The following is a 27,760-nucleotide window of genomic DNA, read 5'->3' as shown; positions in this document are numbered from 1 at the left end:
CCTGACCTCTGTCCTCCATCTCCCCTTCCCTTGGCCTCTGTCCTCCATCTCCCTTCCCCTTATCATCTGTCCTTCATCTCCCTTCCCCTTGGCCTCTGTCCTCCATCTCCCTTCTCCCTGGCCTCTGTCCTACATCTCCCCCGGCCTCTGTCCTACATTTCCCCTCCCCCTAGCCTCTGTCCTACATCCCCCGGCCTCTTTTTTGCATCTCCCCTCCCCCTAGCCTCTGTCTCACATCTCCCCTCCCCCTGGCCTCTGTCCTCCATCTTACCTCGGCCTCCATCCTGCATCTCCCCCCCCCCCCTGGCCTCTGTCCTCCATCTCCCATTCCCTTGGCCTCTGTCCTCCATCTCCCCTTCTCCTTGCCTCTGTCCACCATCTCCCCCCTCCCTGGCCTCTGTCCTCCATCTCCCCCCTCCCTGGCCTCTGTCCTCCATCTCCCCCCTCCCAGGCCTCTGTCCTCCATCTCCCCTGTCCCTGGCCTCTGTCCTCCATCTCCCCCCTTCCTGGCCTCTGTCCTCCATCTCTCCCCTCCCTGGCCTCTGTCCTCCATCTCTCCCCTCCCTGGCCTCTGTCCTCCATCTCCCCCCTCCCAGGCCTCTGTCCTCCATCTCCCCTCTCCCTGGCCTCTGTCCTCCATCTCCCCTGCCCCTGGCCTTTGTCCTACATCCCCCCGGCCTCTGTCCTACATTTCCCTTTCCCCTGGCCTCTGTCCTCCATCTCTCCCCTCCCTGGCCTCTGTCCTCCATCTCTCCCCTCCCTGGCCTCTGTCCTCCATCTCTCCCCTCCCTGGCCTCTGTCCTCCATCTCCCCCCTCCCAGGCCTCTGTCCTCCATCTCCCCTCTCCCTGGCCTCTGTCCTCCATCTCCCCTGCCCCTGGCCTTTGTCCTACATCCCCCCGGCCTCTGTCCTACATTTCCCCTTCCCCTGGCCTCTGGCCTCCATCTCCCCTCCTCTTGACCTCTGTCCTCTATCTCCCCTCTCTCTGGCCTCTGTCCTCCATCTCCCCTTCCCTTGGCCTCTGTCCTCCATGTCCCCTTCCCTTGGCCTCTGTCCCCCATCTCCCCTTCCCTTGGCCTCTGTCTTCCATCTCCCCTTCCCTTGGCCTCTGTCCTCCATCTCCCCTTCCCTTGGCCTCTGTCCTCCATCTCCCCTTCCCTTGGCCTCTGTCCTCCATCTCCCCTTCCCTTGGCCTCTGTCCTCCATCTCCCCTTCCCTTGGCCTCTGTCCTCCATCTCCCCTTCCCTTGGCCTCTGTCCTCCATCTCCCCTTATCCTTGCCTCTGTCCTCCATCTCCCCTTATCCTTGCCTCTGTCCTCCATCTCCCCTCCCCTTGGCCTCTGTCCTCCATTTCCCCTCCCCTTGGCCTCTGTCCTCCATCTCCCCTCCCCTTGGCCTCTGTCCTCCATCTCCCCTCCCCTTGGCCTCTGTCCTACATCTCCCCTCCCCCTGACCTCTGTCCTCCATCTCCCCTTCCCTTGGCCTCTGTCCTCCATCTCCCTTCCCCTTATCATCTGTCCTTCATCTCCCTTCCCCTTGGCCTCTGTCCTCCATCTCCCTTCTCCCTGGCCTCTGTCCTACATCTCCCCCGGCCTCTGTCCTACATTTCCCCTCCCCCTAGCCTCTGTCCGACATCCCCCGGCCTCTTTTTTGCATCTCCCCTCCCCCTAGCCTCTGTCTCACATCTCCCCTCCCCCTGGCCTCTGTCCTCCATCTTACCTCGGCCTCCATCCTGCATCTCCCCCCCCCCCCCTGGCCTCTGTCCTCCATCTCCCATTCCCTTGGCCTCTGTCCTCCATCTCCCCTTCTCCTTGCCTCTGTCCACCATCTCCCCCCTCCCTGGCCTCTGTCCTCCATCTCCCCCCTCCCTGGCCTCTGTCCTCCATCTCCCCCCTCCCAGGCCTCTGTCCTCCATCTCCCCTGTCCCTGGCCTCTGTCCTCCATCTCCCCCCTTCCTGGCCTCTGTCCTCCATCTCTCCCCTCCCTGGCCTCTGTCCTCCATCTCTCCCCTCCCTGGCCTCTGTCCTCCATCTCCCCCCTCCCAGGCCTCTGTCCTCCATCTCCCCTCTCCCTGGCCTCTGTCCTCCATCTCCCCTGCCCCTGGCCTTTGTCCTACATCCCCCCGGCCTCTGTCCTACATTTCCCTTTCCCCTGGCCTCTGGCCTCCATCTCCCCTCCTCTTGACCTCTGTCCTCCATCTCCCCTCTCTCTGGCCTCTGTCCTCCATCTCCCCTTCCCTTGGCCTCTGTCCTCCATGTCCCCTTCCCTTGGCCTTTGTCCCCCATCTCCCCTTCCCTTGGCCTCTGTCCTCCATCTCCCCTTCCCTTGGCCTCTGTCCTCCATCTCCCCTTCCCTTGGCCTCTGTCCTCCATCTCCCCTTCCCTTGGCCTCTGTCCTCCATCTCCCCTCCCCTTGGCCTCTGTCCTCCATCTCCCCTCCCCTTGGCCTCTGTCCTCCATCTCCCCTCCCCTTGGCCTCTGTCCTCCATCTCCCCTCCCCTTGGCCTCTGTCCTCCATCTCCCCTCCCCTTGGCCTCTGTCCTCCATCTCCCCTTCCCTTGGCCTCTGTCCTCCATCTCCCCTTATCCTTGCCTCTGTCCTCCATCTCCCCTTTCCTTGGCCTCTGTCCTCCATCTCCCCTTCCCTTGGCCTCTGTCCTCCATCTCCCCTTATCCTTGCCTCTGTCCTCCATCTCCCCTTTCCTTGGCCTCTGTCCTCCATCTCCCCTCCCCTTGGCCTCTGTCCTCCATCTCCCCTTCCCTTGGCCTCTGTCCTCCATCTCCCCTCCCCTTGGCCTCTGTCCTCCATCTTACCTCGGCCTCCATCCTGCATCCCCCCCCCCCCTGGCCTCTGTCCTCCATCTCCCATTCCCTTGGCCTCTGTCCTCCATCTCCCCTTCTCCTTGCCTCTGTCCACCATCTCCCCCCTCCCTGGCCTCTGTCCTCCATCTCCCCCCTCCCTGGCCTCTGTCCTCCATCTCCCCCCTCCCAGGCCTCTGTCCTCCATCTCCCCTGTCCCTGGCCTCTGTCCTCCATCTCCCCCCTTCCTGGCCTCTGTCCTCCATCTCTCCCCTCCCTGGCCTCTGTCCTCCATCTCTCCCCTCCCTGGCCTCTGTCCTCCATCTCCCCCCTTCCAGGCCTCTGTCCTCCATCTCCCCTCTCCCTGGCCTCTGTCCTCCATCTCCCCTGCCCCTGGCCTTTGTCCTACATCCCCCGGCCTCTGTCCTACATTTCCCTTTCCCCTGGCCTCTGGCCTCCATCTCCCCTCCTCTTGACCTCTGTCCTCCATCTCCCCTCTCTCTGGCCTCTGTCCTCCATCTCCCCTTCCCTTGGCCTCTGTCCTCCATGTCCCCTTCCCTTGGCCTCTGTCCCCCATCTCCCCTTCCCTTGGCCTCTGTCCTCCATCTCCCCTTCCCTTGGCCTCTGTCCTCCATCTCCCTTTCCCTTGGCCTCTGTCCTCCATTTCCCCTTCCCTTGGCCTCTGTCCTCCATCTCCCCTTCCCTTGGCCTCTGTCCTCCATCTCCCCTTCCCTTGGCCTCTGTCCTCCATCTCCCCTCCCATTGGCCTCTGTCCTCCATCTCCCCTTATCCTTGCCTCTGTCCTCCATCTCCCCTTTCCTTGGCCTCTGTCCTCCATCTCCCCTCCCCTTGGCCTCTGTCCTCCATCTCCCCTCCCCTTGGCCTCTGTCCTCCATCTCCCCTCCCCTTGGCCTCTGTCCTACATCTCCCCTCCCCCTGATCTCTGTCCTCCATCTCCCCTTCCCTTGGCCTCTGTCCTCCATGTCCCCTTCCCTTGGCCTCTGTCCTCCATCTCCCCTTCCCTTGGCCTCTGTCCCCCATGTCCCCTTCCCTTGGCCTCTGTCCTCCATCTCCCCTTCCCTTGGCCTCTGTCCTCCATCTCCCCTTCCCTTGGCCTCTGTCCTCCATCTCCCCTTCCCTTGGCCTCTGTCCTCCATCTCCCCTTCCCTTGGCCTCTGTCCTCCATCTCCCCTTCCCTTGGCCTCTGTCCTCCATCTCCCCTCCCCTTAGCCTCTGTCCTCCATCTCCCCTTATCCTTGCCTCTGTCCTCCATCTCCCCTTCCCTTGGCCTCTGTCCTCCATCTCCCCTCCCCTTGGCCTCTGTCCTACATCTCCCCTCCCCCTGACCTCTGTCCTCCATCTCCCCTTCACCTTGCCTTTGTCCTAAACCCCCTCCCACCGGCCTCTTTCTTGCATCTCCCCTCCCCTTGGCCTCTGTCCTCCATCTCCCCTTATCCTGGCCTCTGTCCTCCATCTCCCCTCCTCTTGGCCTCTGTCCTCCATCTCCCATTCCCTTGGCCTCTGTCCTCCATCTCCCCTTCCCTTGGCCTCTGTCCTCCATCTCCCCTCCCCTTGGCCTCTGTCCTCCATCTCCCCTCCCCTTGGCCTCTGTCCTCCATCTCCCCTTCCCTTGGCCTCTGTCCTCCATCTCCCCTTCCCTTGGCCTCTGTCCTCCATCTCCCCTCCCCTTGGCCTCTGTCCTCCATCTCCCCTTATCCTTGCCTCTGTCCTCCATCTCCCCTTCCCTTGGCCTCTGTCCTCCATCTCCCCTTCCCTTGGCCTCTGTCCTCCATCTCCCCTTCACCTGGCCTTTGTCCTAAACCCCCTCCCCCCGGCCTCTTTCTTGCATCTCCCCTCCCCCTGGCCTCCGTCCTCCATCTCCCCTTCCCTTGGCCTCTGTCCTCCATCTCCCCTCCCCCTGGCCTCTGTCCTCCATCTCCCCTCCCCCTGGCCTCTGTCCTCCATCTCCCCTCCCCCTGGCCTCTGTCCTCCATCTCCCCTTCCCTTGGCCTCTGCCCTCCATCTCCCCTCCCCTTGGCCTCTGTCCTCCATCTCCCCTCCCCTTGGCCTCTGTCCTACATCTCCCCTCCCCCTGGCCTCTGTCCTCCATCTCCCCTTCCCTTGGCCTCTGCCCTCCATCTCCCCTCCCCTTGGCCTCTGTCCTCCATCTCCCCTCCCATTGGCCTCTGTCCTCCATCTCCCCTTATCCTTGCCTCTGTCCTCCATCTCCCTTTCCCTTGGCCTCTGTCCTCCATCTCCCATTCCCTTGGCCTCTGTCCTCCATCTCCCCTTCCCTTGGCCTCTGTCCTCCATCTCCCCTTCCCTTGGCCTCTGTCCTCCATCTCCCCTCCCCTTGGCCTCTGTCCTCCATCTCCCCTCCCCTTGGCCTCTGTCCTCCATCTCCCCTTCACCTGGCCTTTGTCCTAAACCCCCTCCCCCGGCCTCTTTCTTGCATCTCCCCTCCCCCTGGCCTCTGTCCTCCATCTCCCCTTCCCTTGGCCTCTGTCCTCCATCTCCCCTCCCCCTGGCCTCTGTCCTCCATCTCCCCTCCCCCTGGCCTCTGTCCTCCATCTCCCCTCCCCCTGGCCTCTGTCCTCCATCTCCCCTTCCCTTGGCCTCTGCCCTCCATCTCCCCTCCCCTTGGCCTCTGTCCTCCAACTCCCCTCCCCTTGGCCTCTGTCCTCCATCTCCCCTTATCCTTGCCTCTGTCCTCCATCTCCCTTTCCCTTGGCCTCTGTCCTCCATCTCCCATTCCCTTGGCCTCTGTCCTCCATCTCCCCTTCCCTTGGCCTCTGTCCTCCATCTCCCCTTCCTTGGGCCTCTGTCCTCCATCTCCCCTTCCCTTGGCCTTTGTCCTCCATCTCCCCTTCCCTTGGCCTCTGTCCTCCATCTCCCCTTCCCTTCACCTCTGTCCTCCATCTCCCCTGCCCCTGGCCTTTGTCCTACATCTCCCCTCCCCCTGACCTCTGTCCTCCATCTCCCCTTCACCTGGCCTTTGTCCTGCACCCCCCCTGCCTCTATCTTGCATCTCCTCTCCCCCTGGCCTCCGTCCTCCATCTCCCCTCTCTCTGGCCTCTGTCCCCCATCTCCCCTCACCTTGGCCTATTCTCCATCCCTCACTCTAGTCTTTTTTCCCCTTAGATCCCGTATTACAGGAAGCCAATTGACATATTTTGTGGCCTCCACCACACTCTAGTCCTGACGCCCTCCCTAAATTCTGTGAAGGAATTGCACGGCTGCGGATGCGGTGCAGGGGGCCGCCTACCTGGATGGCCGTATGGAAGCCCCACTTTTGTAAAGTTGCTTTTGAAGGTGAAAAACCTGAACCTCTGCTGGGTCATTTAATAGGCAACAAGGTTATGAGAATGCCAGAGAGGCTACGGAGAGGCTACGGAGAGGCTACAGAGAGGCTACGGAGAGGCTACGGAGAGGTTGCCATCACATCACTTCTATTAGTGACCTAAACATAGCGAGAGACAAGGAAGGCAGAGAGAAAGGCAAGGGAGACACAGGGAGAGGCAAGGGAGACACAGGGAGAGGCAAGGGAGACACAGGGAGAGGCAAGGGAGACACAGGGAGAGGCACGGGAGACACAGGGAGAGGCACGGGAGACACAGGGAGAGGCAGAAGAGACAAAGAAAGAGGCAAGGAAGACACAGGGAGAGGCAGAAGAGACACGGAGAGGCAAGGAAGACACAGGAAGAGGCAAGGGAGACACAGGGAGAGGCAAGGGAGAAACAGAGAGGCAAGGGAGACACAGAGAGGCAAGGAAGACACAGGGCGAGAACGGGAGACACCGGCAGAGGCCGAAGAGACAAAGAAAGAGGAAAGGAAGACACAGGGAGAGGCATAAGAGACAGGGAGAGGCAAGGGAGACACAGGAAGAGGCAAGGGAGACACAGGGAGAGGCAAGGGAGAAACAGAGAGGCAAGGGAGACACAGAGAGGCAAGGGAGACACAGGGAGAGGCACGGGAGACACAGGGAGAGGCAAGGGAGACACAGGGAGAGGCAAGGGAGACACAGGGAGAGGCAAAGGAAACACAGGGAGAGGCAGGAGAGATACAGGGAGAGGCAAGGGTGACACAGAAAGAGGTAAGGGAAACTCAGGTAGACGCAAAGGAGACACAGGGAGAGGCAAGGGAGACACATGGAGAGGCAAGGAAGACACAGGGAGAGGCAGAAGAGACAAAGAAAGAGGCAAGGGAGACACAGTGAGAAGCAGAAGAGACACGGAGAGGCAAGGGATACACGAGGAGAGGCAAGGGAGACAGGGAGAGGCAAGGGAGACACAGGGAGAGGCGAGGGAGACACGGGGTAAAGGCAAGAGATTCACAGGGAGACGCAGGAGAGACACAGGGAGAGACACAGGAAGAGGCAAGGGATATACAGGGAGAGGCAGGAGAGACAGCGAGAGACAAGGGAGACACAGGGAGAGGCAGGAGAGACACAGGGAGAGGCAAGGGAGACACAGGGAGAGGCAAGGGAGACACGGGGAGAGGCAAGGGAGACACGGGGAGAGGCAAGGGAGACACGGGGAGAGGCAAGGGAGACACGGGGAGAGGCAAGGGAGACACGGGGAGAGGCAAGGGAGACACGGGGAGAGGCAAGGGAGACACGGGGAGAGGCAAGGGAGACACGGGGAGAGGCAAGGGAGACACGGGGAGAGGCAAGGGAGACACAGGGCGAGGCAAGGGAGACTCAGGGAGAAGCTACGGAGAGGCTGCTATCACATCACATCACTTCTACTGGTGATCTAAACATAGCGAGAGGCAAGGAAGGCAGAGAGAAAGGCAATCGAGACACAGGGAGAGGCAAGGGAGACAGGGAGAGGCAAGGGAGACACAGGGAGAGGCAAGGGAGACACAGGGAGAGGCAAAGGAGACACAGGGAGAGGCTAGCGAGGCACAGGGAGAGGCTAGCGAGGCACAGGGAGAGGCAAGCAAGGCAGAGAGAAGCAGAGGAGGCAGAGAGGTAAGGGATGAAAGAAGCACAAAGGAACAGAGAGAGGCTGTGCATGCTCAGAGGGAGACCAGAGAGACAGGAAAGGGACAGAGAGACAAAGAGGGGCTACAGAGAGACACAGAGGGGCTACAGAGAGACGCAGGGGGGCTACAGAGAGACGCAGGGGGGCTACAGAGAGACACAGAGGGGCTACAGAGAGACGCAGGGGGGCTACAGAGAGACGCAGGGGGGCTACAGAGAGACACAGAGGGGCTACAGAGAGACACAGGGGGGCTACAGAGAGACACAGGGGGGCTACAGAGAGACACAGAGGGGCTACAGAGAGACACAGGGGGGCTACAGAGAGACACAGGGGGGCAATATAGAGACGTAGGGGGGCTACAGAGAGACATAGGGGGGCTACAGAGAGACATAGGGGGGCTACAGAGAAACACAGGGGCCACAGAGAGAGGCATGAGAGAGACACAGGAACAGGTGACATCTCCTACATTATCTGTACTCAAAATTATCACTGTTATCTGCGGTGTTACATAGGACTGACGGTAATGTGCTGTGCTATCACTGTGTTATCTGAGGTGTTACATAGGACTGTCAGTAATGTGCTGTGCTATCACTGTGTTATCTGCAGTGTTACATAGGACTGTCTGTAATGTGCTGTGCTATCACTGTTATCTGCGGTGTTACATAGGACTGACGGTAATGTGCTGTGCTATCACTGTATTATCTGCAGTGTTACATAGGACTGACGGTAATGTGCTGTGCTATCACTGTGTTATCTGCGGTGTTACATAGGACTGTCAGTAATGTGCTGTGCTATCACTGTGTTATCTGCAGTGTTACATAGGACTGTCTGTAATGTGCTGTGCTATCACTGTTATCTGCGGTGTTACATAGGACTGACGGTAATGTGCTGTGCTATCACTGTGTTATCTGCAGTGTTACATAGGACTGTCTGTAATGTGCTGTGCTATCACTGTGTTATCTGCAGCGTTACATAGGACTGTCTGTAATGTGCTGTGCTATCACTGTGTTATCTGCGGTCTTACATAGGACTGACGGTAATGTGCTGTGCTATCACTGTGTTATCTGCAGTGTTACATAGGACTGTCTGTAATGTGCTGTGCTATCACTGTGTTATCTGCAGTGTTACATAGGACTGTCAGTAATGTGCTGTGCTATCACTGTGTTATCTGCAGCGTTACATAGGACTGTCTGTAATGTGCTGTGCTATCACTGTGTTATCTGCGGTCTTACATAGGACTGACGGTAATGTGCTGTGCTATCACTGTGTTATCTGCGGTGTTACATAGGACTGTCAGTAATGTGCTGTGCTATCACTGTGTTATCTGCGGTGTTACATAGGACTGTCTGTAATGTGCTGTGCTATCACTGTGTTATCTGCAGTGTTACATAGGACTGTCTGTAATGTGCTGTGCTATCACTGTGTTATCTGCGGTGTTACATAGGACTGTCAGTAATGTGCTGTGCTATCACTGTGTTATCTGCGGTGTTACATAGGACTGTCTGTAATGTGCTGTGCTATCACTGTGTTATCTGCAGTGTTACATAGGACTGTCTGTAATGTGCTGTGCTATCACTGTGTTATCTGCGGTGTTACATAGGACTGTCAGTAATGTGCTGTGCTATCACTGTGTTATCTGCAGTGTTACATAGGACTGTCTGTAATGTGCTGTGCTATCACTGTGTTATCTGCAGTGTTACATAGGACTGTCTGTAATGTGCTGTGCTATCACTGTGTTATCTGCGATGTTACATAGGACTGTCAGTAATGTGCTGTGCTATCACTGTGTTATCTGCGGTGTTACATAGGACTGTCTGTAATGTGCTGTGCTATCACTGTGTTATCTGCGGTGTTACATAGGACTGTCTGTAATGTGCTGTGCTATCACTGTGTTATCTGCAGTGTTACATAGGACTGTCAGTAATGTGCTGTGCTATCATTGTGTTATCTGCAGTGTTACATAGGACTGTCAGTAATGTGCTGTGCTATCACTGTGTTATCTGCAGTGTTACATAGGACTGTCAGTAATGTGCTGTGCTATCACTGTGTTATCTGCAGTGTTACATAGGACTGTCTGTAATATGCTGTGCTATCACTGTGTTATCTGCGGTGTTACATAGGACTGTCAGTAATGTGCTGTGCTATCACTGTGTTATCTGCAGTGTTACATAGGACTGTCTGTAATGTGCTGTGCTATCATTGTGTTATCTGCAGCGTTACATAGGACTGTCAGTAATGTGCTGTGCTATCACTGTTATCTGCAGTGTTACATAGGACTGTCTGTAATATGCTGTGCTATCATTGTGTTATCTGCAGTGTTACATAGGACTGTCAGTAATGTGCTGTGCTATCACTGTGTTATCTGCAGTGTTACATAGGACTGTCTGTAATATGCTGTGCTATCACTGTGTTATCTGCGGTGTTACATAGGACTGTCAGTAATGTGCTGTGCTATCACTGTGTTATCTGCAGTGTTACATAGGACTGTCTAATGTGCTGTGCTATCATTGTGTTATCTGCAGTGTTACATAGGACTGTCTGTAATGTGCTGTGCTATCACTGTGTTATCTGCAGTGTTACATAGGACTGTCTGTAATGTGCTGTGCTATCATTGTGTTATCTGCGGTGTTACATAGGACTGTCGGTAATGTGCTGTGCTATCACTGTGTTATCTGCGGTGTTACATAGGACTGTCTGTAATGTGCTGTGCTATCACTATGTTATCTGCAGTGTTACATAGGACTGTCTGTAATGTGCTGTGCTATCATTGTGTTATCTGCAGTGTTACATAGGACTGTCGGTAACGTGCTGTGCTATCATTGTGTTATCTGCAGTGTTACATAGGACTGTCTGTAATGTGCTGTGCTATCACTATGTTATCTGCAGTGTTACATAGGACTGTCTGTAATGTGCTGTGCTATCATTGTGTTATCTGCAGTGTTACATAGGACTGTCGGTAACGTGCTGTGCTATCACTGTGTTATCTGCAGCGTTACATAGGACTGTCTGTAATGTGCTGTGCTATCATTGTGTTATCTGCAGTGTTACATAGGACTGTCTGTAATGTGCTGTGCTATCATTGTGTTATCTGCAGTGTTACATAGGACTGTCTGTAATGTGCTGTGCTATCATTGTGTTATCTGCAGTGTTACATAGGACTGACGGTAACGTGCTGTGCTATCATTGTGTTATCTGCAGTGTTACATAGGACTGTCTGTAATGTGCTGTGCTATCACTGTGTTATCTGCAGCGTTACATAGGACTGTCGGTAACATGCTGTGCTATCATTGTGTTATCTGCAGTGTTACATAGGACTGTCTGTAATGTGCTGTGCTATCATTGTGTTATCTGCGGTGTTACATAGGACTGTCGGTAATGTGCTGTGCTATCACTGTGTTATCTGCGGTGTTACATAGGACTGTCTGTAACGTGCTGTGCTATCATTGTGTTATCTGCAGTGTTACATAGGACTGTCGGTAACGTGCTGTGCTATCATTGTGTTATCTGCAGTGTTACATAGGACTGTCTGTAATGTGCTGTGCTATCACTATGTTATCTGCAGTGTTACATAGGACTGTCTGTAATGTGCTGTGCTATCATTGTGTTATCTGCAGTGTTACATAGGACTGTCGGTAACGTGCTGTGCTATCACTGTGTTATCTGCAGCGTTACATAGGACTGTCTGTAATGTGCTGTGCTATCATTGTGTTATCTGCAGTGTTACATAAGACTGTCTGTAATGTGCTGTGCTATCATTGTGTTATCTGCAGTGTTACATAGGACTGTCTGTAATGTGCTGTGCTATCATTGTGTTATCTGCAGTGTTACATAGGACTGTCTGTAATGTGCTGTGCTATCATTGTGTTATCTGCAGTGTTACATAGGACTGTCTGTAATGTGCTGTGCTATCACTGTGTTATCTGCAGTGTTACATAGGACTGTCTGTAATGTGCTGTACTATCATTGTGTTATCTGCAGTGTTACATAGGACTGTCGGTAATGTGCTGTGCTATCATTGTGTTATCTGCAGTGTTACATAGGACTGTCGGTAACGTGCTGTGCTATCATTGTGTTATCTGCAGTGTTACATAGGACTGTCGGTAACGTGCTGTGCTATCATTGTGTTATCTGCAGTGTTACATAGGACTGTCTGTAAAGTGCTGTGCTATCACTGTGTTATCTGCAGCGTTACATAGGACTGTCTGTAATGTGCTGTGCTATCACTATGTTATCTGCAGTGTTACATAGGACTGTCGGTAATGTGCTGTGCTATCACTATGTTATCTACAGTGTTACATAGGACTGTCTGTAATGTGCTGTGCTATCACTGTTATCTGCAGTGTTACATAGGACTGTCTGTAATGTGCTGTGCTATCACTGTGTTATCTGCGATGTTACATAGGACTGTCTGTAATGTGCTGTGCTATCACTGTGTTATCTGAGGTGTTACATAGGACTGTCTGTAATGTGCTGTGCTATCACTATGTTATCTGTGGTGTTACATAGGACTGTCAGTAATGTGCTGTGCTATCACTATGTTATCTGCAGTGTTACATAGGACTGTCTGTAATGTGCTGTGCTATCATTGTGTTATCTGCAGTGTTACATAGGACTGTCTGTAATGTGCTGTGCTATCACTATGTTATCTGCAGTGTTACATAGGACTGTCTGTAATGTGCTGTGCTATCACTGTGTTATCTGCGGTGTTACATAGGACTGTCTGTAATGTGCTGTGCTATCACTGTGTTATCTGCAGTGTTACATAGGACTGTCTGTAATGTGCTGTGCTATCACTGTGTTATCTGCGGTGTTACATAGGACTGTCAGTAATGTGCTGTGCTATCACTATGTTATCTGCGGTGTTACATAGGACTGTCTGTAATGTGCTGTGCTATCACTGTGTTATCTGCAGTGTTACATAGGACTGTCTGTAATGTGCTGTGCTATCACTATGTTATCTGCAGTGTTACATAGGACTGTCTGTAATGTGCTGTGCTATCATTGTGTTATCTGCAGTGTTACATAGGACTGTCGGTAACGTGCTGTGCTATCACTGTGTTATCTGCAGCGTTACATAGGACTGTCTGTAATGTGCTGTGCTATCATTGTGTTATCTGCAGTGTTACATAGGACTGTCTGTAATGTGCTGTGCTATCATTGTGTTATCTGCAGTGTTACATAGGACTGACGGTAACGTGCTGTGCTATCATTGTGTTATCTGCAGTGTTACATAGGACTGTCTGTAATGTGCTGTGCTATCACTGTGTTATCTGCAGCGTTACATAGGACTGTCGGTAACATGCTGTGCTATCATTGTGTTATCTGCAGTGTTACATAGGACTGTCTGTAATGTGCTGTGCTATCATTGTGTTATCTGCGGTGTTACATAGGACTGTCGGTAATGTGCTGTGCTATCACTGTGTTATCTGCGGTGTTACATAGGACTGTCTGTAACGTGCTGTGCTATCATTGTGTTATCTGCAGTGTTACATAGGACTGTCGGTAACGTGCTGTGCTATCATTGTGTTATCTGCAGTGTTACATAGGACTGTCTGTAATGTGCTGTGCTATCACTATGTTATCTGCAGTGTTACATAGGACTGTCTGTAATGTGCTGTGCTATCATTGTGTTATCTGCAGTGTTACATAGGACTGTCGGTAACGTGCTGTGCTATCACTGTTATCTGCAGCGTTACATAGGACTGTCTGTAATGTGCTGTGCTATCATTGTGTTATCTGCAGTGTTACATAGGACTGTCTGTAATGTGCTGTGCTATCATTGTGTTATCTGCAGTGTTACATAGGACTGTCTGTAATGTGCTGTGCTATCATTGTGTTATCTGCAGTGTTACATAGGACTGTCTGTAATGTGCTGTGCTATCATTGTGTTATCTGCAGTGTTACATAGGACTGTCTGTAATGTGCTGTGCTATCACTGTGTTATCTGCAGTGTTACATAGGACTGTCTGTAATGTGCTGTACTATCATTGTGTTATCTGCAGTGTTACATAGGACTGTCGGTAATGTGCTGTGCTATCATTGTGTTATCTGCAGTGTTACATAGTTCTGTCGGTAACGTGCTGTGCTATCATTGTGTTATCTGCAGTGTTACATAGTTCTGTCGGTAACGTGCTGTGCTATCATTGTGTTATCTGCAGTGTTACATAGGACTGTCGGTAATGTGCTGTGCTATCACTATGTTATCTGCAGTGTTACATAGGACTGTCGGTAATGTGCTGTGCTATCACTATGTTATCTACAGTGTTACATAGGACTGTCAGTAATGTGCTGTGCTATCACTATGTTATCTGCAGTGTTACATAGGACTGTCTGTAATGTGCTGTGCTATCACTGTGTTATCTGCAGTGTTACATAGGACTGTCTGTAATGTGCTGTGCTATCATTGTGTTATCTGCAGTGTTACATAGGACTGTCTGTAATGTGCTGTGCTATCACTATGTTATCTGCAGTGTTACATAGGACTGTCTGTAATGTGCTGTGCTATCACTGTGTTATCTGCGGTGTTACATAGGACTGTCTGTAATGTGCTGTGCTATCACTGTGTTATCTGCAGTGTTACATAGGACTGTCTGTAATGTGCTGTGCTATCACTGTGTTATCTGCGGTGTTACATAGGACTGTCAGTAATGTGCTGTGCTATCACTATGTTATCTGCGGTGTTACATAGGACTGTCTGTAATGTGCTGTGCTATCACTGTGTTATCTGCAGTGTTACATAGGACTGTCTGTAATGTGCTGTGCTATCACTGTGTTATCTGCAGTGTTACATAGGACTGTCTGTAATGTGCTGTGCTATCATTGTGTTATCTGCAGTGTTACATAGGACTGTCTGTAATGTGATGTGCTATCACTATGTTATCTGCAGTGTTACATAGGACTGTCTGTAATGTGCTGTGCTATCACTGTGTTATCTGCAGTGTTACATAGGACTGTCAGTAATGTGCTGTGCTATCCCTGTGTTATCTGCGGTGTTACATAGGACTGTCGGTAATGTGCTGTGCTATCATTGTGTTATCTGCGGTGTTACATAGGACTGTCAGTAATGTGCTGTGCTATCACTGTGTTATCTGCAGTGTTACATAGGACTGTCTGTAATGTGCTGTGCTATCATTGTGTTATCTGCAGTGTTACATAGGACTGTCTGTAATGTGCTGTGCTATCACTGTGTTATCTGTGGTGTTACATAGGACTGTCTGTAATGTGCTGTGCTATCCCTGTGTTATCTGCGGTGTTACATAGGACTGTCGGTAATGTGCTGTGCTATCACTGTGTTATCTGCAGTGTTACATAGGACTGTCAGTAATGTGCTGTGCTATCCCTGTGTTATCTGCGGTGTTACATAGGACTGTCAGTAATGTGCTGTGCTATCACTGTGTTATCTGCAGTGTTACATAGGACTGTCAGTAATGTGCTGTGCTATCACTGTGTTATCTGCAGTGTTACATAGGACTGTCAGTAATGTGCTGTGCTATCACTGTGTTATCTGTAGTGTTACATAGGACTGTCTGTAATGTGCTGTGCTATCACTGTGTTATCTGTAGTGTTACATAGGACTGTCTGTAATGTGCTGTGCTATCACTGTGTTATCTGCAGTGTTACATAGGACTGTCAGTAATGTGCTGTGCTATCACTGTGTTATCTGCAGTGTTACATAGGACTGTCTGTAATGTGCTGTGCTATCATTGTGTTATCTGCAGTGTTACATAGGACTGTCTGTAATGTGCTGTGCTATCACTATGTTATCTGCAGTGTTACATAGGACTGTCTGTAATGTGCTGTGCTACCACTGTGTTATCTGCGGTGTTACATAGGACTGTCAGTAATGTGCTGTGCTATCACTGTGTTATCTGCAGTGTTACATAGGACTGTCTGTAATGTGCTGTGCTATCATTGTGTTATCTGCAGTGTTACATAGGACTGTCTGTAATGTGCTGTACTATCATTTTGTTATCTGCAGTGTTACATAGGACTGTCTGTAATGTGCTGTGCTATCACTGTGTTATCTGTGGTGTTACATAGGACTGTCAGTAATGTGCTGTGCTATCACTGTGTTATCTGCAGTGTTACATAGGACTGTCTGTAATGTGCTGTGCTATCACTGTGTTATCTGCAGTGTTACATAGGACTGTCTGTAATGTGCTGTGCTATCACTATGTTATCTGCAGTGTTACATAGGACTGTCTGTAATGTGCTGTGCTATCACTGAGTTATCTGAGGTGTTACATAGGACTGACGGTAATGTGCTGTGCTATCACTATGTTATCTGCAGTGTTACATAGGACTGTCTGTAATGTGCTGTGCTATCACTGTGTTATCTGCGGTGTTACATAGGACTGTCTGTAATGTGCTGTGCTATCACTCTGTTATCTGAGGTGTTACATAGGACTGTCTGTAATGTGCTGTGCTATCACTGTGTTATCTGCGGTGTTACATAGGACTGTCTGTAATGTGCTATGCTATCATTGTGTTATCTGCAGTGTTACATAGGACTGTCTGTAATGTGCTGTGCTATCACTGTGTTATCTGCGGTGTTACATAGGACTGTCAGTAATGTGCTGTGCTATCACTATGTTATCTGCAGCGTTACATAGGACTGTCTGTAATGTGCTGTGCTATCACTGTGTTATCTGCAGTGTTACATAGGACTGTCGGTAATGTGCTGTGCTATCACTATGTTATCTGCAGTGTTACATAGGACTGTCTGTAATGTGCTGTGCTATCACTATGTTATCTGCGGTGTTACATAGGACTGTCTGTAATGTGCTGTGCTATCACTATGTTATCTGCAGTGTTACATAGGACTGTCGGTAACGTGCTGTGCTATCACGGTGTTATCTGCGATGTTACATAGGACTGTCTGTAATGTGCTGTGCTATCATTGTGTTATCTGCAGCGTTACATAGGACTGTCAGTAATGTGCTGTGCTATCACTATGTTATCTGCAGTGTTACATAGGACTGTCTGTAATGTGCTGTGCTATCACTATGTTATCTGCAGTGTTACATAGGACTGTCGGTAACGTGCTGTGCTATCACGGTGTTATCTGCGATGTTACATAGGACTGTCTGTAATGTGCTGTGCTATCATTGTGTTATCTGCAGCGTTACATAGGACTGTCAGTAATGTGTTGTGCTATCACTATGTTATCTGCAGCGTTACATAGGACTGTCGGTAATGTGCTGTGCTATCACTATGTTATCTGCAGTGTTACATAGGACTGTCTGTAATGTGCTGTGCTATCACTATGTTATCTGCAGTGTTACATAGGACTGTCAGTAATGTGCTGTGCTATCACTATGTTATCTGCGGTGTTACATAGGACTGTCTGTAATGTGCTGTGCTATCACTGTGTTATCTGCGGTCTTACATAGGACTGACGGTAATGTGCTGTGCTATCACTGTGTTATCTGCGGTGTTACATAGGACTGTCTGTAATGTGCTGTGCTATCACTATGTTATCTGCAGTGTTACATAGGACTGTCGGTAACGTGCTGTGCTATCAGGGTGTTATCTGCAGTGTTACATAGGACTGTCTGTAATGTGCTGTGCTATCATTGTGTTATCTGCGGTGTTACATAGGACTGTCAGTAATGTGCTGTGCTATCACTGTGTTATCTGTGGTGTTACATAGGACTGTCTGTAATGTGCTGTGCTATCACTGTGTTATCTGCAGTGTTACATAGGACTGTCAGTAATGTGCTGTGCTATCACTATGTTATCTGCAGTGTTACATAGGACTGTCTGTAATGTGCTGTGCTATCACTGTGTTATCTGCAGTGTTACATAGGACTGTGAGTAATGTGCTGTGCTATCATTGTGTTATCTGCAGTGTTACATAGGACTGTCTGTAATGTGCTGTGCTATTACTGTGTTATCTGCGGTGTTACATAGGACTGTCTGTAATGTGCTGTGCTATCATTGTGTTATCTGCGGTGTTACATAGGACTGTCAGTAATGTGCTGTGCTATCACTGTGTTATCTGCGATGTTACATAGGACTGTCTGTAATGTGCTGTGCTATCACTGTGTTATCTGCGATGTTACATAGGACTGTCTGTAATGTGCTGTGCTATCATTGTGTTATCTGCAGTGTTACATAGGACTGTCTGTAATGTGCTGTGCTATCACTGTGTTATCTGCAGTGTTACATAGGACTGTCGGTAATGTGCTATGCTATCACTGTGTTATCTGCGATGTTACATAGGACTGTCTGTAATGTGCTGTGCTATCATTGTGTTATCTGCAGTGTTACATAGGACTGTCTGTAACGTGCTGTGCTATCATTGTGTTATCTGCAGTGTTACATAGGATTGTCTGTAACGTGCTGTGCTATCACTGTGTTATCTGTGTTGTTACATAGGACTGTCAGTAATGTGCTGTGCTATCACTGTGTTATCTGCAGTGTTACATAGGACTGTCTGTAATGTGCTGTGCTATCACTGTGTTATCTGCGGTGTTACATAGGACTGTCTGTAATGTGCTGTGCTATCACTATGTTATCTGCAGTGTTACATAGGACTGTCTGTAATGTGCTGTGCTATCACTGTGTTATCTGTGTTGTTACATAGGACTGTCTGTAATGTGCTGTGCTATCATTGTGTTATCTGCAGTGTTACATAGGACTGTCTGTAATGTGCTGTGCTATCACTGTGTTATCTGCAGTGTTACATAGGACTGTCAGTAATGTGCTGTGCTATCACTATGTTATCTGCAGCGTTACATAGGACTGTCTGTAATGTGCTGTGCTATCACTATGTTATCTGCAGTGTTACATAGGACTGTCTGTAATGTGCTGTGCTATCACTGTGTTATCTGAGGTGTTACATAGGACTGACGGTAATGTGCTGTGCTATCACTATGTTATCTGCAGTGTTACATAGGACTGTCTGTAATGTGCTGTGCTATCACTGTGTTATCTGCGGTGTTACATAGGACTGTCTGTAATGTGCTGTGCTATCACTCTGTTATCTGAGGTGTTACATAGGACTGTCTGTAATGTGCTGTGCTATCACTGTGTTATCTGCGGTGTTACATAGGACTGTCTGTAATGTGCTATGCTATCATTGTGTTATCTGCAGTGTTACATAGGACTGTCTGTAATGTGCTGTGCTATCACTGTGTTATCTGCGGTGTTACATAGGACTGTCTGTAATGTGCTGTGCTATCACTGTGTTATCTGCAGTGTTACATAGGACTGTCGGTAACGTGCTGTGCTATCACTATGTTATCTGCGGTGTTACATAGGACTGTCTGTAATGTGCTATGCTATCATTGTGTTATCTGCAGTGTTACATAGGACTGTCTGTAATGTGCTGTGCTATCACTGTGTTATCTGCAGTGTTACATAGGACTGTCGGTAACGTGCTGTGCTATCACTATGTTATCTGCGGTGTTACATAGGACTGTCGGTAACGTGCTGTGCTATCACGGTGTTATCTGCGATGTTACATAGGACTGTCTGTAATGTGCTGTGCTATCATTGTGTTATCTGCGGTGTTACATAGGACTGTCAGTAATGTGCTGTGCTATCACTGTGTTATTTGCAGTGTTACATAGGACTGTCTGTAATGTGCTGTGCTATCACTGTGTTATCTGAGTTGTTACATAGGACTGTCAGTAATGTGCTGTGCTATCATTGTGTTTTCTGTGGTGTTACATAGGACTGTCTGTAATGTGCTGTGCTATCATTGTGTTATCTGCAGTGTTACATAGGACTGTCTGTAATGTGCTGTGCTATCATTGTGTTATCTGCAGTGTTACATAGGACTGTCTGTAATGTGCTGTGCTATCATTGTGTTATCTGCAGTGTTACATAGGACTGTCTGTAATGTGCTGTGCTATCACTGTGTTATCTGCAGTGTTACATAGGACTGTCTGTAATGTGCTGTGCTATCACTGTGTTATCTGCAGTGTTACATAGGACTGTCAGTAATGTGCTGTGCTATCACTGTGTTATCTGCGGTGTTACATAGGACTGTCTGTAATGTGCTGTGCTATCATTGTGTTATCTGCAGTGTTACATAGGACTGTCAGTAATGTGCTGTGCTATCACTGTGTTATCTGCAGTGTAACATAGGACTGTCTGTAATGTGCTGTGCTATCATTGTGTTATCTGCAGTGTTACATAGGACTGTCAGTAATGTGCTGTGCTATCATTGTGTTATCTGCAGTGTTACATAGGACTGGCGGTAATGTGCTGTGCTATCACTGTGTTATCTGCAGTGTTACATAGGACTGTCTGTAATGTGCTGTGCTATCACTGTGTTATCTGCAATGTTACATAGGACTGTCTGTAATGTGCTGTGCTATCACTGTGTTATCTGAGGTGTTACATAGGACTGTCAGTAATGTGCTGTGCTATCATTGTGTTATCTGCAGTGTTACATAGGACTGTCAGTAATGTGCTGTGCTATCACTGTGTTATCTGCAGTGTTACATAGGACTGTCGGTAACGTGCTGTGCTATCACTGTTATCTGCAGTGTTACATAGGACTGTCAGTAATGTGCTGTGCTATCACTGTGTTATCTGCAGTGTTACATAGGACTGTCAGTAATGTGCTGTGCTATCATTGTGTTATCTGCAGCGTTACATAGGACTGTCGGTAACGTGCTGTGCTATCACTGTGTTATCTGCGATGTTACATAGGACTGTCTGTAATGTGCAGTGCTATCACTGTGTTATCTGCAGTGTTACATAGGACTGTCTGTAATGTGCTGTGCTATCACTGTGTTATCTGCAGTGTTACATAGGACTGTCTGTAATGTGCTGTGCTATCACTGTGTTATCTGCAGCGTTACATAGGACTGTCAGTAATGTGCTGTGCTATCATTGTGTTATCTGCAGTGTTACATAGGACTGTCTGTAATGTGCTGTGCTATCACTGTGTTATCTGCGATGTTACATAGGACTGTCTGTAACGTGCTGTGCTATCATTGTGTTATCTGCAGTGTTACATAGGACTGTCGGTAACGTGCTGTGCTATCCCTGTGTTATCTGCGGTGTTACATAGGACTGTCAGTAATGTGCTGTGCTATCCCTGTGTTATCTGCCGTGTTACATAGGACTGTCAGTAATGTGCTGTGCTATCACTGTGTTATCTGCAGTGTTACATAGGACTGTCTGTAATGTGCTGTGCTATCATTGTGTTATCTGCAGTGTTACATAGGACTGTCGGTAATGTGCTGTACTATCTCTGTGTTATCTGCGGTGTTACATAGGACTGTCGGTAATGTGCTGTGCTATCATTGTGTTATCTGCGGTGTTACATAGGACTGTCAGTAATGTGCTGTGCTATCACTGTGTTATCTGCAGTGTTACATAGGACTGTCTGTAATGTGCTGTGCTATCACTGTGTTATCTGCAGTGTTACATAGGACTGTCAGTAATGTGCTGTGCTATCACTGTGTTATCTGCAGTGTTACATAGGACTGTCTGTAATGTGCTGTGCTATCACTGTGTTATCTGCAGTGTTACATAGGACTGTCTGTAATGTGCTGTGCTATCATTGTGTTATCTGCGATGTTACATAGGACTGTCTGTAACGTGCTGTGCTATCACTGTTATCTGCAGTGTTACATAGGACTGTCAGTAATGTGCTGTGCTATCATTGTGTTATCTGCAGTGTTACATAGGACTGTCTGTAATGTGCTGTGCTATCACTGTGTTATCTGCAGTGTTACATAGGACTGTCTGTAATGTGCTGTGCTATCATTGTGTTATCTGCGATGTTACATAGGACTGTCTGTAACGTGCTGTGCTATCATTGTGTTATCTGCGATGTTACATAGGACTGTCTGTAACGTGCTGTGCTATCACTGTGTTATCTGCGGTGTTACATAGGACTGTCTGTAATGTGCTGTGCTATCATTGTGTTATCTGCGATGTTACATAGGACTGTCTGTAACGTGCTGTGCTATCACTGTGTTATCTGCAGTGTTACATAGGACTGTCAGTAATGTGCTGTGCTATCCCTGTGTTATCTGCGGTGTTACATAGGACTGTCGGTAATGTGCTGTGCTATCATTGTGTTATCTGCGGTGTTACATAGGACTGTCAGTAATGTGCTGTGCTATCACTGTGTTATCTGCAGTGTTACATAGGACTGTGAGTAATGTGCTGTGCTATCACTGTTATCTGCAGTGTTACATAGGACTGTCTGTAATATGCTGTGCTATCACTGTGTTATCTGCGGTGTTACATAGGACTGTCTGTAATGTGCTGTGCTATCACTGAGTTATCTGCAGTGTTACATAGGACTGTGAGTAATGTGCTGTGCTATCACTATGTTATCTGCAGTGTTACATAGGACTGTCTGTAATGTGCTGTGCTATCATTGTGTTATCTGCAGCGTTACATAGGACTGTCTGTAATGTGCTGTGCTATCACTATGTTATCTGCAGTGTTACATAGGACTGTCTGTAATGTGCTGTGCTATCACTGTGTTATCTGAGTTGTTACATAGGACTGTCAATAATGTGCTGTGCTATCATTGTGTTATCTGTGGTGTTACATAGGACTGTCTGTAATGTTCTGTGCTATCATTGTGTTATCTGCAGTGTTACATAGGACTGTCTGTAATGTGCTGTGCTATCATTGTGTTATCTGCAGTGTTACATAGGACTGTCTGTAATGTGCTGTGCTATCATTGTGTTATCTGCAGTGTTACATAGGACTGTCGGTAATGTGCTGTGCTATCACTGTGTTATCTGCGGTGTTACATAGGACTGTCTGTAATGTGCTGTGCTATCACTGTGTTATCTGCAGTGTTACATAGGACTGTCTGTAATGTTCTGTGCTATCATTGTGTTATCTGCAGTGTTACATAGGACTGTCTGTAATGTGCTGTGCTATCATTGTGTTATCTGCAGTGTTACATAGGACTGTCTGTAATGTGCTGTGCTATCATTGTGTTATCTGCGGTGTTACATAGGAATGACGGTAATGTGCTGTGCTATCACTGTGTTATCTGCAGTGTTACATAGGACTGTCTGTAATGTGCTGTGCTATCACTGTGTTATCTGCAGTGTTACATAGGACTGTCGGTAACGTGCTGTGCTATCACTGTGTTATCTGCGGTGTTACATAGGACTGTCAGTAATGTGCTGTGCTATCACTGTGTTATCTGCGGTATTACATAGGACTGTCGGTAACGTGCTGTGCTATCACTGTTATCTGCAGTGTTACATAGGACTGTCTGTAATGTGCTGTGATATCACTGTGTTATCTGCGGTGTTACATAGGACTGTCAGTAATGTGCTGTGCTATCACTGTGTTATCTGCAGTGTTACATAGGACTGTCTGTAATGTGCTGTGCTATCACTGTGTTATCTGCAGTGTTACATAGGACTGTCTGTAATGTGCTGTGCTATCATTGTGTTATCTGCAGTGTTACATAGGACTGTCTGTAATGTGCTGTGCTATCACTGTGTTATCTGAGTTGTTACATAGGACTGTCAATAATGTGCTGTGCTATCATTGTGTTATCTGTGGTGTTACATAGGACTGTCTGTAATGTTCTGTGCTATCATTGTGTTATCTGCAGTGTTACATAGGACTGTCTGTAATGTGCTGTGCTATCATTGTGTTATCTGCAGTGTTACATAGGACTGTCTGTAATGTGCTGTGCTATCATTGTGTTATCTGCAGTGTTACATAGGACTGTCGGTAATGTGCTGTGCTATCACTGTGTTATCTGCAGTGTTACATAGGACTGTCTGTAATGTGCTGTGCTATCATTGTGTTATCTGCGGTGTTACATAGGAATGACGGTAATGTGCTGTGCTATCACTGTGTTATCTGCAGTGTTACATAGGACTGTCTGTAATGTGCTGTGCTATCACTGTGTTATCTGCAGTGTTACATAGGACTGTCTGTAATGTTCTGTGCTATCATTGTGTTATCTGCAGTGTTACATAGGACTGTCTGTAATGTGCTGTGCTATCACTGTGTTATCTGCAGTGTTACATAGGACTGTCTGTAATGTGCTGTGCTATCAATGTGTTATCTGCGGTGTTACATAGGAATGACGGTAATGTGCTGTGCTATCACTGTGTTATCTGCAGTGTTACATAGGACTGTCGGTAACGTGCTGTGCTATCACTGTGTTATCTGCGGTGTTACATAGGACTGTCAGTAATGTGCTGTGCTATCACTGTGTTATCTGCGGTATTACATAGGACTGTCGGTAACGTGCTGTGCTATCACTGTGTTATCTGCAGTGTTACATAGGACTGTCTGTAATGTGCTGTGCTATCACTGTGTTATCTGCGGTGTTACATAGGACTGTCAGTAATGTGCTGTGCTATCACTGTGTTATCTGCAGTGTTACATAGGACTGTCTGTAATGTGCTGTGCTATCACTGTGTTATCTGCAGTGTTACATAGGACTGTCTGTAATGTGCTGTGCTATCATTGTGTTATCTGCAGTGTTACATAGGACTGTCTGTAATGTGCTGTACTATCATTGTGTTATCTGCAGTGTTACATAGGACTGTCAGTAATGTGCTGTGCTATCATTGTGTTATCTGCGGTGTTACATAGGACTGTCTGTAATGTGCTGTGCTATCACTGTGTTATATGCAGTGTTACATAGGACTGTCAGTAATGTGCTGTGCTATCCCTGTGTTATCTGCGGTGTTACATAGGACTGTCTGTAATGTGCTGTGCTATCGTTGTGTTATCTGCGGTGTTACATAGGACTGTCTGTAATGTGCTGTGCTATCATTGTGTTATCTGCGGTGTTACATAGGACTGTCAGTAATGTGCTGTGCTATCACTGTGTTATCTGCAGTGTTACATAGGACTGTCTGTAATGTGCTGTGCTATCCCTGTGTTATCTGCGGTGTTACATAGGACTGTCGGTAATGTGCTGTGCTATCACTGTGTTATCTGCGGTGTTACATAGGACTGTCAGTAATGTGCTGTGCTATCACTGTGTTATCTGCAGTGTTACATAGGACTGTCTGTAATGTGCTGTGCTATCATTGTGTTATCTGCGATGTTACATAGGACTGTCTGTAATGTGCTGTGCTATCATTGTGTTATCTGCGATGTTACATAGGACTGTCTGTAACGTGCTGTGCTATCACTGTGTTATCTGCAGTGTTACATAGGACTGTCAGTAATGTGCTGTGCTATCCCTGTGTTATCTGCGGTGTTACATAGGACTGTCGGTAATGTGCTGTGCTATCACTGTGTTATCTGCGGTGTTACATAGGACTGTCAGTAATGTGCTGTGCTATCATTGTGTTATCTGCAGTGTTACATAGGACTGTGAGTAATGTGCTGTGCTATCACTGTGTTATCTGCAGTGTTACATAGGACTGTCAGTAATGTGCTGTGCTATCACTATGTTATCTGCAGTGTTACATAGGACTGTCTGTAATGTGCTGTGCTATCACTATGTTATCTGCAGTGTTACATAGGACTGTGAGTAATGTGCTGTGCTATCACTATGTTATCTGCAGTGTTACATAGGACTGTCAGTAATGTGCTGTGCTATCACTATGTTATCTGCAGTGTTACATAGGACTGTCAGTAATGTGCTGTGCTATCATTGTGTTATCTGCAGTGTTACATAGGACTGTCTGTAATGTGCTGTGCTATCACTGTGTTATCTGCAGTGTTACATAGGACTGTCAGTAATGTGCTGTGCTATCACTATGTTATCTGCAGTGTTACATAGGACTGTCAGTAATGTGCTGTGCTATCATTGTGTTATCTGCAGTGTTACATAGGTCTGTCTGTAATGTGCTGTGCTATCACTGTGTTATCTGCAGTGTTACATAGGACTGTCTGTAATGTGCTGTGCTATCACTGTGTTATCTGCAGTGTTACATAGGACTGTCAGTAATGTGCTGTGCTATCACTATGTTATCTGCAGTGTTACATAGGACTGTCAGTAATGTGCTGTGCTATCATTGTGTTATCTGCAGTGTTACATAGGTCTGTCTGTAATGTGCTGTGCTATCACTGTGTTATCTGCAGTGTTACATAGGACTGTCTGTAATGTGCTGTGCTATCACTGTGTTATCTGCAGTGTTACATAGGACTGTCTGTAATGTGCTGTGCTATCACTGTGTTATCTGCAGTGTTAATTAGGACTGTTTGTAATGTGCTGTGCTATCATTGTGTTATCTACAGTGTTACATAGGACTGTCAGTAATGTGCTGTGCTATCACTGTGTTATCTGCGGTGTTACATAGGACTGTCAGTAATGTGCTGTGCTATCATTGTGTTATCTGCAGTGTTACATAGGACTGTGAGTAATGTGCTGTGCTATCACTGTGTTATCTGCAGTGTTACATAGGACTGTCAGTAATGTCCTGTGCTATCACTGTGTTATCTGCGGTGTTACATAGGACTGTCTGTAATGTGCTGTGCTATCATTGTGTTATCTGCAGCGTTACATAGGACTGTCAGTAATGTGCTGTGCTATCACTATGTTATCTGCAGTGTTACATAGGACTGTCAGTAATGTCCTGTGCTATCACTGTGTTATCTGCAGTGTTACATAGGACTGTCAGTAATGTGCTGTGCTATCACTGTGTTATCTGCGGTGTTACATAGGACTGTCAGTATTGTGCTGTGCTATCATTGTGTTATCTGCGATGTTACATAGGACTGTCTGTAATGTGCTGTGCTATCATTGTGTTATCTGCAGCGTTACATAGGACTGTCGGTAATGTGCTGTGCTATCACTGTGTTATCTGCAGTGTTACATAGGACTGTCTGTAATGTGCTGTGCTATCACTGTGTTATCTGCGGTGTTACATAGGACTGTCAGTAATGTGCTGTGCTATCACTGTGTTATTTGCAGTGTTACATAGGACTGTCTGTAATGTGCTGTGCTATCACTATGTTATCTGCAGTGTTACATAGGACTGTCTGTAATGTGCTGTGCTATCACTATGTTATCTGCAGTGTTACATAGGACTGTCTGTAATGTGCTTTGCTATCACTGTGTTATCTGCAGTGTTACATAGGACTGTCTGTAATGTGCTGTACTATCATTGTGTTATCTGCAGTGTTACATAGGACTGTCTGTAATGTGCTGTGCTATCACTGTGTTATCTGCAGTGTTACATAGGACTGTCTGTAATGTGCTGTACTATCATTGTGTTATCTGCAGTGTTACATAGGACTGTCTGTAATGTGCTGTGCTATCACTGTGTTATCTGCAGTGTTACATAGGACTGTCTGTAATGTGCTGTGCTATCATTGTGTTATCTGCAGTGTTACATAGGACTGTCTGTAATGTGCTGTGCTATCACTGTGTTATCTGAGTTGTTACATAGGACTGTCTGTAATGTGCTGTGCTATCATTGTGTTATCTGCAGTGTTACATAGGACTGTCTGTAATGTGCTGTGCTATCATTGTGTTTTCTGTGGTGTTACATAGGACTGTCAGTAATGTGCTGTGCTATCATTGTGTTATCTGCAGTGTTACATAGGACTGTCGGTAACGTGCTGTGCTATTACTGTTATCTGCAGTGTTACATAGGACTGTCTGTAATGTGCTGTGCTATCACTGTGTTATCTGCAGTGTTACATAGGACTGTCTGTAATGTGCTGTGCTATCATTGTGTTATGTGCAGTGTTACACAGGACTGTCGGTAACGTGCTGTGCTATCATTGTGTTATCTGCAGTGTTACATAGGACTGTCGGTAACGTGCTGTGCTATTACTGTTATCTGCAGTGTTACATAGGACTGTCTGTAATGTGCTGTGCTATCACTGTGTTATCTGCAGTGTTACATAGGACTGTCTGTAATGTGCTGTGCTATCACTGTGTTATCTGCGGTGTTACATAGGACTGTCAGTAATGTGCTGTGCTATCACTGTGTTATCTGCGGTATTACATAGGACTGTCTGTAATGTGCTGTGCTATCATTGTGTTATCTGCAGTGTTACATAGGACTGTCTGTAATGTGCTGTGCTATCACTGTGTTATCTGCGG

The 27,760-nt window shown here is 47.9% G+C and overlaps 1 protein-coding gene across 1 annotated transcript in view; it reads left to right on the top strand.

The window, feature by feature from the left end:
- The window catches only part of FBXO24 (F-box protein 24), a 181,071-nt gene that overhangs the window by 96,060 nt on the left and 57,251 nt on the right, over positions 1–27,760 (top strand). Inside the window, exon 10 of the mRNA XM_073655006.1 lies at positions 5,939–6,109. Within this exon, the coding sequence (XP_073511107.1) occupies positions 5,939–6,109 (171 nt within the window). The remainder of the gene's footprint in view (positions 1–5,938; positions 6,110–27,760) is intronic.

The sequence above is a fragment of the Phyllobates terribilis genome, unplaced genomic scaffold (assembly GCF_046119375.1).
Source record: "Phyllobates terribilis strain yellow unplaced genomic scaffold, ASM4611937v1 Scaffold_11__3_contigs__length_659146591, whole genome shotgun sequence".
In the NCBI taxonomy this organism is placed as follows: domain Eukaryota; kingdom Metazoa; phylum Chordata; class Amphibia; order Anura; family Dendrobatidae; genus Phyllobates; species Phyllobates terribilis.
The sequence above is the reverse complement of the archived record's forward strand: the minus strand, read 5'-3'. Positions and strand labels throughout refer to the sequence as shown.